Source organism: Ranitomeya imitator, chromosome 2 (assembly GCF_032444005.1).
Source record: "Ranitomeya imitator isolate aRanImi1 chromosome 2, aRanImi1.pri, whole genome shotgun sequence".
Taxonomy (NCBI): Eukaryota; Metazoa; Chordata; class Amphibia; order Anura; family Dendrobatidae; genus Ranitomeya; species Ranitomeya imitator.
Window position 1 is genome coordinate 538,689,986 of NC_091283.1, and position 12,174 is coordinate 538,702,159.

Below are 12,174 nucleotides of genomic sequence, written 5' to 3' on the forward strand. Positions count from 1 at the left end.
AGGAACTCTCAATTGAGGTGAAGCAGAACATCCTGAGGCTGAAAAAAAAGAAAAAATCCATCAGAGAGATAGCAGACATGCTTGGAGTAGCAAAATCAACAGTTGGGTACATTCTGAGAAAAAAGGAATTGACTGGTGAGCTTGGGAACTCAAAAAGGCCTGGGCGTCCACGGATGACAACAGTGGTGGATGATCGCCGCATACTTAATTTGGTGAAGAAGAACCCGTTCACAACATCAACTGAAGTCCAGAACACTCTCAGTGAAGTAGGTGTATCTGTCTCTAAGTCAACAGTAAAGAGAAGACTCCATGACAGTAAATACAAAGGGTTCACATCTAGATGCAAACCATTCATCAATACCAAAAATAGACAGGCCAGAGTTAAATTGGCAGAAAAACACCTCAAGAAGCCAGCTCAGTTCTGGAAAAGTATTCTATGGACAGATGAGACAAAGATCAACCTGTACCAGAATGATGGGAAGAAAAAAGTTTGGAGAAGAAAGGGAACGGCACATGATCCAAGGCACACCACATCCTCTGTAAAACATGGTGGAGGCAACGTGATGGCATGGGCATGCATGGCTTTCAATGGCACTGGGTCACTTGTGTTTATTGATGACAGAAGAGTAGCCGGATGAATTCTGAAGTGTACCGGGATATACTTTCAGCCCAGATTCAGCCAAATGCTGCAAAGTTGATTGGGCGGCGCTTCATAGTACAGATGGACAATGACCCCAAGCATACAGCCAAAGCTACCCAGGAGTTCATGAGTGCCAAAAAGTGGAACATTCTGCAATAGCCAAGTCAATCTCCAGATCTAAACCCAATTGAGCACGCATTTCACTTGCTCAAATCCAGACTTAAGACGGAAAGACCCACAAACAAGCAAGACCTGAAGGCTGCGGCTGTAAAGGCCTGGCAAAGCATTAAGAAGGAGGAAACCCAGCGTTTGGTGATGTCCATGGGTTCCAGACTTAAGGCAGTGATTGCCTCCAAAGGATTTGCAACAAAATATTGAAAATAAAAATATTTTGTTTGGGTTATGTTTATTTGTCCAATTACTTTTGACCTCCTAAAATGTGGAGTGTTTGTAAAGAAATGTGTACAATTCCTACATTTTCTATCAGATATTTTTGTTCAACCCTTCAAATTAAACGTTACAATCTGCACTTGAATTCTGTTGTAGAGGTTTCATTTCAAATCCAATGTGGTGGCATGCAGAGCCCAACTCGCAAAAATTGTGTCACTGTCCAAATATTTCTGGCCCTAACTGTATATGCGAAGGGGGCCTTAATGAGGAACCACCCCTTTAAGAGGAGATTTATATGCCCTGATGGGGCACTGGAAATTCCTACTGCTAAATAACCTTAAAGGGTATTCCTATGTCAGCCATTCAAAGCAAAGATTGAAATATCTGTATGTATGCAGGAGCCAGAGGTGGGCGAGGCGGGCTGTGCTACGTCACTTCTGTAGCGCACACAGTGGAGTGATCGTGGATACCCGGTTCCATAACGCTTCACTTCTGCTCCATAGTCCTAACCACCTGCCACTGCTATGTCATGAATGTCTGTGATGGGAATACCTGGTGGATACAAGTCTGACATGAAAATACACCACCATAAAAGGTTCGCTGATTGGGCAGCATTTCTGGCATAAGGCTATTCTGGGCATGGATTTTAAATGAAGTGGTGGCAGACGAAACACCCAGATATATATACACCCAAGTTATTTCTAAAGATAAGACCTGGCGAAAACAAACAAATGTATAGCTTGCAGCTTTAGCCAAAAACAAAACCAAAAATGTCTTACTTTGAGTGCCTTGATTTGGATTTACAGGGAACTGTTTAAGAGTCGTGCATTCAGATTCACAAATCAGTGTCTTCAGTATGGTATGTATGTCCAAAATGCCTCGTGTCGTAGCTTCAAACAGCATTCTTTTCAAGAACCCAGCATTAAATAAGGAACCAGACCTGGAAACAAATCATACAGGACTAAGCTAAGGCCACCAACATCTGGGATGGACTCTGCAAATAACATGCAGAGTTTCGGAGGACTTCTAGATTGTATACGTATTGAACACACGGGAGAACCAGGATTTCTTCATGTCCCATTTTTGTTAAATAGGGATATTAAAACCAATGGCTACGAAGGAGGACATCGCCTTTAATTCTTCCAGACTGTGCAGTGATATCAAATCAGGTAACTCACCACACCGGACCAATCAAGACTGCGGATCTTCCTGGCATACTTATGTGGCAATCGCAGGGCAGTTGATTGTATGGATTTTCTGGAAGGCAAACAATCATTAATATGAGTTGTACATTTCATCATTCAGATTAAGTTTATTTTATCCAGAACTTCTAATGTTATTTAGAGCACAGTATCCAATTAAATACATATGGCCATGGGTAATGACAGGGCACAACACCACATGATCTTACAATCCATGTAACAATTAATTTACAGAGATATGAAATATGGTTATATATAGTCAGGCCAAAAAAGCGTTCGCACACTTGAAATTGTTCCAGAAAATGAAGTATTTCTCCCAGAAAATTATTATAATTACACATGTTTTGTTATACATATGTTTATTTCCTTTGTGTGTTTTGGAACAATACAAAACAAAAAAGGGAAATGGACAGTTTCACACAAAACCCCAAAAATGGGCTGGCCAAAGTTGTTGGCCCCCTCCACTTAATATTTTTTTGCACACCCTTTGGAATAAATATCTTCAATTGATTGCCTCCTATAACCATCAAGAAGCGTCTTAAGCCTCTCAACTGGAATTTTGGATAACTTTTTTGCAAACTGTTCTAGGTCGCTCATATTTGAATGGCGCCACATTTTTGGAAAGGTGCTAATAACTTTGTCCGGCCCATTTTTGAGGTTTAGTGTGAAATCGTGTCCAATCTACCTTTTTTCCAATGTATAACAAAACATGCGTAATTGCAATAATATTCTGGGAGAAACTTCATTTTTCTGGACAATTTCAAATGTGCCAACACTTTCAGCCATGACTGCATAGTGTTCAGTGATGCTACAGGAACACTATGTGCTCTAGGGACAAAGATTTCGGTTAGTAGGATGCATTTTCTCAAGTATAAAGCATTAACTCATAACAGATCTTCTCTTATCACATCATATTCATTCATTCATTCAGATATTATCTTTCAAGTTTATTTTCGCACAAATTTTTATTGCAGATTTCAACCCATATAATAATTTGAAGAAAAAAAAAAGGTAAAAATCTAACAATCTGCAAGCAACAAGTGTATTTAGTTGTAGATTCTTTTCAGATTTGTGACAAAGTCAAAAGAGAAGGTGGCCTAAGAATTTAGCAATTTTGACTGGATTTGACAGGTTATTTGTATAAATTTTCTACATTTGCAAAATATGTTGAGTTCTGCACATTTTAGAGAATTTACTAACGGACAACCCTCTATGAAATCATTAAAATAAAGATTTTGGTTGCTTACAGTAAAATCTCTCGGAGCCTTCATTAGGGAACACAGGAACCATGGGACCATGGGGTGTATGCTGCTGCCACTAGGAGGCTGACACTATGCAAATAAAAAAGTTAGCTGCTCCTCCGCAGTGTACACCCCACCGACTGGCACTTTGACTGATAGCAATGCACTGCTGAGTCTGCTTGTCAAAGTGCTGGGATGTACAGTTAGGTCCATATATATTTGGACAGAGACAACATTTTTCTAATTTTGGTTATAGACATCACCACAATGAATTTTAAACAAAACAATTTAGATGCAGTTGAAGTTCAGACTTTTAGCTTTCATTTGAGGGTATCCAAATTAAAATTGAATGAAGGGTTTAGGAGTTTCAGCTCCTTAACATGAGCCACCCTGTTTTAAAAGGGACCAAAAGTAATTGGACAGATTCAATAATTTTAAATAAAATGTTCATTTCTAGTACTGGTTGAAAACCCTTTGTTGGCAATGACTGCCTGAAGTCTTGAACTCATGGACATCACCAGACGCTGTGTTTCCTCCTTTTTGATGCTCTGCCAGGCCTTCACTGTGGTGGTTTTCAGTGGCTGTTTGTTTGTGGGCCTTTCTGTCTGAAGTTTAGTCTGTAACAAGTGAAATGCATGCTCAATTGGGTTGAGATCAGGTGACTGACTTGGCCAATCAAGAATATTCCACTTATTTGCTTTAATAAACTCCTGGGTTGCTTTGGCTTTATGCTTTGGGTCATTGTCCATCTGTAGTATGAAATGGCGACCAATCAGTTTGGCTGCATTTGGCTGGATCTGAGCACACAGTATGTCTCGGAATAACTCAGAATTCATTCCGCTGCTTCTGTCCTGTGTCACATCATCAATAAACACTAGTGACCCAGTGCCACTGGCAGCCATGCACGCCCAAGCCATCACACTGCCTCCACCGGGTTTTACAGATGATGTGGTATGCTTTGGATCATGAGCTGTACCACACCTTCGCCATACTTTCTCTTCCTATCATTCTGGTAGAGGTTGATCTTGCTTTCATCTGTCCAAAGAATGTTGTTCCAGAACTGTGCTGGCTTTTTTAGATTTTTTTTAGCAAAGTCCAGTCTAGCCTTTTTATTCTTGATGCTTATGAGTGGCTTGCACCATGCAGTGAACCCTCTGTATTTACTTTCATGCAGTCTTCTCTTTATGGTAGATTTGGATATTGATACGCCGACCTCCTGGAGAATGTTGTTCACTTGGTTGGCTGTTGTGAAGGGGTTTCTCTTCACCATGGAGATTATTCTGCGATCATCCACCACTGTTGTTTTCTGTGGGCGCACAGGTCTTTTTGCATTGATGAGTTCACCAGTGCTTTCTTTCTTTCTCAGGATGTACCAAACTGTAGATTTTGACACTCCTAATATTGTAGCAATTTCTCTGATGGGTTTTTTCTGTTTTCGCAGCTTAAGGATGGCTTGATTCACCTGCATGGAGAGCTCCTTTGACCTCATGTTTACTTCACAGCAAAACCTTCCAAACGCAAGCACCACACCTCAAATCAACTCCAGGCCTTTTATCTGCTTAATTGAGAATGAAATAATGAAGGGATTGCCCACACGTGTCCATAAAATAGCCTTGGAATCAATTGTCCAATTACTTTTGGTCCCTTTAAAAACAGTATGGCACATGTTAAGGAGCTGAAACTCCTAAACCCTTCATCCAATTTTAATGTGGATACCCTCAAATGAAAGCTGAAAGTCTGAACTTCAACTGCATCTGAATTGTTTTGTTTAAAATTCATTGTGGTAATGTCTAGAACCAAAATTAGAAAAATGTTGTCTTTGTCCAAATATATATGGACCTAACTGTACATACAATGCTGTAAGAATTAACAGCAAGCCTGTATGACTGAAAGCTGGTGGCTTCAGGGAGGAATAAAGTTAATTTTCTCCCGGAAGCTGCACTTTCAGTATAGCAGTCAGGAACCTTTCTAATGCCATTTACGTGCAAAATAATACTATATCTGCAGGAAAAGAGTGTTATGTGATGTGACAAGTTACCTTTAATAATCCAGACCTGTGATTACAGGCTGATCACACAGCTCAATATTTCACAGAATGGATGATACTTCTGATTTTAAAGGGGAATGTCACCAAGTCTTTGATACACTATATAAAAGCAGCATAATGTAGGGACAGAGACCTGGATTCCAGAGATCTATCACTTACTGGGCTACTTGCTGCAGTTTTGATAAAACCAAATGCTGAGCTTTGTATAATTCCGCCCACACTTGATTGGCAGCATTCTGTGTACACTGTGCATAGGTAGAAAGCTGCTAATAAGTGGTGGGGATTGGGTTGTACAGAGCTCATGAAGATGAAAGATTACATGGCTGTAGGTTTACTAGTCCTCTAGTGATAAATCTCCTGCTGATAAACCAGTAATTTTCTCAAAGCTACAGCAAGCAGCCAAGTAAGTGACATCCTTTATACCAGGGTATCAGTCCCTACATTACGCTGCTCTCAGCTTAAGTGGATAAAACTTGGTTACAGATTCCCTTTAACTAAAGGCTAAAGTAATTATTTTAATATAGGTGTTACCTTCTATCATGGTCCCCTCCTTCTGGAAGATTCTTTCCTCACACCAATGGCAATGAATCAGATTGTTAATCATCTTCATGCTCTCGTCAGCTAGAGATGGTCCTCTCAGAACACGGACTATCACCAACACAAAGTGCTCAAGGGCCACTGAGAGCAGGACTTCGATCCCTTTATTGCAGCGAGCAGCTGTCCTGTTGGATAAAAATACCGCATTAGCCCGGCATCTAATCTCCTGAAGAACATGACAAACACTGAGGACTCACCTGGCTACAGCCGCCAGGACGACTCGAGCCGCCAGCTCTCTGTAGTACTCCGTCCTGATGAGGTTGCAGCCATAATGACGCTTTGCCACATGAGTGTTCTTGGCATATAGAGAGCTTGTGTCAGTTGAGGTGATGGATATGATGCCCAAGTTCCGAACATTCCTAAAAGCTGCATCCAGATAGTTCACAGATGTTCCAAAGGGATCCAAGTGTCTGAAGAGAAGAAGCCACAAGACATTTAGAGAGTATCAACCAAACAATGCAAAACAAATAGTAGGTGAGATCTAGTCATTTACATGAAATCAAAAGACCGCATGTGCATCAAGATGTTGGCATCCATGTTCGTAACTTCTACAGTGGCCACAAAGTCTTTATCACTTATTTCAGGCGCCGCGTCAGGCATCTCGTCCGCCTTCGCTACGGTCCTTATCTTGTTAAGGTGACAATTTTCTCGGATTCGAGCTACTGAACTCTCATTGATGTCATTAACGGTGACTTTCACAGAATTCCCGAGGTGCTTTGCCCACTGCAATCCCATGATGCCTACAAAGGAACAACGATTTTACTTTTGATAAACATCAAAAATTTAACAGGACTGAAAACAGAAATGACCAAAACTGGAAAGGATGTAAAGTGGTTCACCGGCCTCAAGCTAAAAGTCTGCAGTCAGTCCATGTGATTGCAGAATTGCAAATCCTCGCAGCACGCTCTAAGGAATTTCTGGTGCTGGGAACCATGATTTGCATACAGGTGGTAACGCGCCGATTACACGTGCGCAGCCTTACTCAGTGTTGGCCACGTATAGTCAGAATGTGCCTGGAAGTATGCAAATCACACAATTTTGGTCACATGACCGCCTGCTTCGAGCAGCGGAGAATCCTCACAGCATACAGTGAACAGTCTGTGAGGATTCTACAGACTTGTAACAAAAGGAGGGATAACCCTTTTAAAAGTCTGACCAGTTATACGTCAGTAACAGAGATATCCTGCAGCGAAAACCGCTGCGCTCAGATTTCACCTATTAACTAACGAAAATTACAGGCAAATAGTTTACTGTAATGAAGCAGTGGTGAAACACTCGTCGGGTGTTTAATGAGTGATTTTATTACCTTCATGCATTTGGTTATTTCCCCTTTGATTTATTTCCATATATTTATTATTACTGTTTACTTATTGGAATATATTTATCTATGTGCCATACGTAAAAGGGGAAGTACTCTCTTAGTGCAAATATCTGTGTGTCTGATAGATTTAGTATGCGTGCACATATTACTGACTTATTAAAGTACATGAAGGATTACTAAGTGTCTGTATACTGATTACAATGATACCTGGGGTGATGAAATCCGTCTAGTGGTTGTTGTCTAATCTTTATTTGCGGTTTTGAGTTAATAATCTGCCCGTGCTCTGGGGGGGACTTGTGGGGGGGGGGGGGGTCTTCATGTGGTGCTCTGATTAGGTATTCATAATAGAAACTGCTCCTAATGACCTGCCCCCTATTTTACATAATGAATATTATGTATATTGGAAAAAAAAGGTCTCCTCCAAGATGGCACTGCTGGCACCTGCGTAGTAGCATCTGTAGGCGATCGCAGATAGCTGCTACTGCGCAGACTTTGGCGGCACCATCTTGGAGGAGTTTTGCTTTTTTTAATGAATTTATTTATAGCATCCAATAAAATAATTAAATGCAAATTACACATGCGATCATTATGCAGTGCAGGCGCCACATTTTTTTTTCTCCAATATATATAATATTAATTATGTAAATTAGGGGGCAGGTCAGTGAGGATCAGAGACCTGTCAGAAGCCATACAGATGAATATGTAAGCAAAGCACCACACGGAGACCCCCACAGGACACCTCGGAGCACGAGCAAATCATTAACTCAAAACTGAAAATAAAGATTAAACTACAAGATGGATTTCATCAACCAAGGTATGATTGTAATCAGTATAATGGTGCCGACCTGACACTGTAGGTTACTGTGAACAATCCTGCCGACAGGTTCCCTTTGAAGACCTGGATAGTGACCATAGCCGGAGACTAGGCTATTCAGGCACTGTCCCCGGATGGCTTTTCCCAGGACCGCTGCAGGTGATTGACAAGTCTCTTCCACAACGTGAGACCTGTCAATCACCTTTAGGGGCTGGGAGAAGCAGAGTTGGAGCTGGAGTTCTCTGGTCGGATTTTTAACGTATATTTTCTCAGAAACAATGGAGCAAGTCAGAAACAAAATATGGCTGCAATCATACAGCCCGCCACTGGTTAATGCCGGCAGTTTGGGCAGCATAACAGGATATCGTCAAAGGAAATCTGTCCCTGGGTACATGATGGCTTTTTGAGGGCAGCATACACCTTTCCCTTGCAGCCCTTTATATTTAAAATCCTTGGTTCTTTTTTACACTGCTGAAGTCTTCATGTGCTGCACCTCACCCACCTCTCCTTATAAACTGACAGCTTTCCTATCCTGTGCATAAAAACCATGGCCATTAATTACTGCTGGCTGGCGGTTGGGCAGGTGGATCAATAATGATGGGGATGAAATTACTTTTAAGCAAGCAGTAATACCACTAGTAGTTTAACTATAAAAAAAACACATTACCAGTGGAGCTAAAGGCATCCAGACACTCTAATGGTTTCCTCTCTTCAGCCAGTACAGCAAGAGCACAAAATATCAGCTGCCTACAAAAAAGCACAGACACTTATGCCCTGAAACAAAAAGTATATACTGACTTTTGTCTTTGTTAGCCTAGATACAAACACACATCTTAAAAAGAGCTATTAACAAAACAAATGAATTGATCAGGGCCGAAAGCGTCTAGGCGGTATGTGACCACATGCATGTCAATCGAATACCTGACTGCCCACTCTTCCCATCGGTACTGGAGAATCATGAAAACGAGCTGTATGAACACTGGAAGGATTCAAAAGTCTGCAGTCACCTAAAGTGACTGCAGACTTGCATTCCAAGCCAGGGAAACCCCTTAAAGTGAATGTAAACAGGGCTAAAGACAATATGTGTAAGGCCGGCATCACACTACCGTAGAATACAGCCGAGTACAATGCGAGAAAACATCGCATAGCACTTGGCTCAGTATTAATCGATGGGGCAGCTCACATGGCGTATCCGATGTGCGTGTAAAAATCACAGCAGGTTGTGATTGGCACTGAGACTCGCTAATGCAAGCCTATGGATGTGAGAAAAAAAAAAATAAAGTATCACAGCACTCAGACCATGGGAGTGCTGTCCGATTTTTATGCACCAATATCCTTTGAAAGGCTGGCAATTCATCTGCCACGTACAGTAAAGTCACAGTGTGACAAGCGACACATTATATATATTACACACACACATATTCAGCTTTATATATTAGATATAAAGCTGAATGTGTGTGCGCATGTGTGTATGTATGTATGTCCGGGATTGGAATCTGCACCGTCGCAGCTACAGCCACAAAATTTTGCACAGTCACACGTCTGGACCCCGAGAGCGTCATATGCGTCCATATTCATTACTTTAATGAGCGGTACCACGTGACCGCTGAACACAGGAAGAGCTGCAGGCGCCGGAGAGTTCGCGGTATGCGTTCACTGCTTACACATACCGCAATCTCCTGGGCTGTGTCACACTGTGGGGTCCAGACTACGCAGGACAGAGGCTTCGGACAGAGTGACGCTCCCAGTGTTATATTATAGATATATATCTATCTCTATAATATAATATATCTATATATAATCTGTATCATTATCTATAATATCTATATCATTATCTATATCTATATCTACACACATTATTGTATGTGTATATATCTATTCTATACTGTACACGGCAGATCATGTGCTGGCTTTTAATCTATCTAATATATATGTTTTGAAGACTGTTTTAAATCGATGTGTCAATAACAGAGAACTGCTGTATGTAAAATCTCATGTTAAAATCGCATTGCATAAGGATGCCATACGGATCGTAGGTGAGAGGAGATCGCACTGCAAACGGATTACACATGGATCACAATACGGAGAACATTGGTGTGATTCTCGGCCATCAAAAATCGGACCAATTTTTTATACGTTGAGTAACTCCGGCCTAAAATAGATAGTTATACAGATGTAAGTGACATATAGAATTAGTACAGTGTGTATATAGCTCATTGTTCATTGTACATGTATTTAATTAATAAAAGATAATTTTTCTGAAAAAAAAGGAGTTGGCTCCCGCATAATTTTCTTAACTAGCAGAGGGAAAGCCGACAGCTAAGGGCCAAGGTTTATATTATGGTAAGGGGGGTAATACCCATGGAGGTTCCCAGGCTATTAATATCCGCTCACAACTATATACTTCGCCTTCATTGGCTATTAAAACTAGGGATCCCCCAAAAATGACACAGGGTACCATATAATTAATAACCAGCAAAGCCTATGCAGACAGCTGTGGGCTGATATTAATAGAATAGGAAGGGGCCATGGATACAGCCACCCCCACACAGGCTAAAAACATCAGCTCTCAGTCACCACAGAAAAGGAGCATCTCTAAGATGTGCTAATTCTGGCACTTAGCCTCGCTCTTCCCACTTGCCCTGTAGAGGTGGCAAGTGTGGTGATGGTTGGGAAGGTTGATGTCACCTTTGTATTGTCAGGTGACATCAAGCCCCGAGGTTAGTAATGGAGAGTAGCCAATACGCCCCCATTACTAGCCCCATAGACATATCGCATAAAAACACACACCCAGAAACAAGTCCTTTAATTGAAAGAATGACAGACACTTAATAAATCTTAATTAAACCATACTTACGACCTCACCAATTCCACCAATGCCATAGTTGTCTGCAAAAGAGTTAAAATAAAAAACAACAATATTTCTCACCTTTCCGCAGTGATGATGATAATCCATTTGTCCCAGGAGGGTCTTGCTCTGCTCCATTTAATGGCAGGCTGCATGGTTGCATGATGCGACCATACAGCCTGTCATCGAGCAGAGACACCGAGCACTCAGTATCTCCCTGTGAACTCCTATTCCCTGTCTGAGCGCACCTCGAGCGTGAGAAAGTTCTCCCGCTCGCTGTGCTGTCAGACAGGTCCTGGGAGTCCACAGCCAATGAACTCACTTCACTTTTCTAACGTCAACGTGAGCATGGTAGGAAATTGCCGGCTTTTATTCTAATATTTATATACTTTAGTATAAGCCAAGACCCCTAATTTTGCCAAAAAAAACTGGGAAAACTTATTGACTCAACTATAAGCCTAGGGTGGGAAATATAGCAGCTACTGCTAAATTTAAAAAATAAAAATAGATACCAATAAAAGTAAAACTGATTGAGACATCAGTAGGTTAAATGTTTTTGAATATCCATATTGAATCAGGAGCCCCATATAACGCTCCATACAGTTCATGATGGGCCCCATAAGATGCTCCATACAAAAATATGCCTCATATAATGCTGTACAAAGGTTAATAATGGCCCCATAAAAGGCTCCATATTAAAATATGCCCATATAATGCTGCACAAAGGTTAAAGATGGCCCCATAAGATGCTCCGTAGAATAATATGCCCCATATGCTGCTCCATAAAAGTTGGTGGCCCCATAAGATGCTCCATAGCATAATATACCTCATATAATGCTCCATAAAAGTTGATGGCCCCATAAGATGATCCATAGCATAATATGCCCTATATGCTGCTCCATAAACGTTGATGGCCCCATAATATGCTCCATAGCATAATATGCCCCATATGCTGCTCCATAAAGGTTGATGGCCCCATAAGATGCTCCATAGCATAATATGCCCCATATAATGCTCCATAAATGTTGATGGCCCCGTATGCTGCTCCATAAAAGTTGATGGCCCCGATAAGAC

The 12,174-nt window shown here is 41.2% G+C and overlaps 1 protein-coding gene across 1 annotated transcript in view; it reads right to left on the reverse strand.

Moving 5' to 3' along the window:
* The window catches only part of TRMT1L (tRNA methyltransferase 1 like), a 107,048-nt gene that overhangs the window by 25,006 nt on the left and 69,868 nt on the right, over positions 1 to 12,174 (reverse strand). The window contains exons 9-14 of the mRNA XM_069751901.1: positions 8,920 to 8,999; positions 6,611 to 6,857; positions 6,315 to 6,527; positions 6,052 to 6,242; positions 2,209 to 2,287; positions 1,810 to 1,970 (exon numbers count right to left, since the gene is read on the reverse strand). Coding sequence (XP_069608002.1) covers positions 1,810 to 1,970; positions 2,209 to 2,287; positions 6,052 to 6,242; positions 6,315 to 6,527; positions 6,611 to 6,857; positions 8,920 to 8,999 — 971 coding nt within the window. The remainder of the gene's footprint in view (positions 1 to 1,809; positions 1,971 to 2,208; positions 2,288 to 6,051; positions 6,243 to 6,314; positions 6,528 to 6,610; positions 6,858 to 8,919; positions 9,000 to 12,174) is intronic.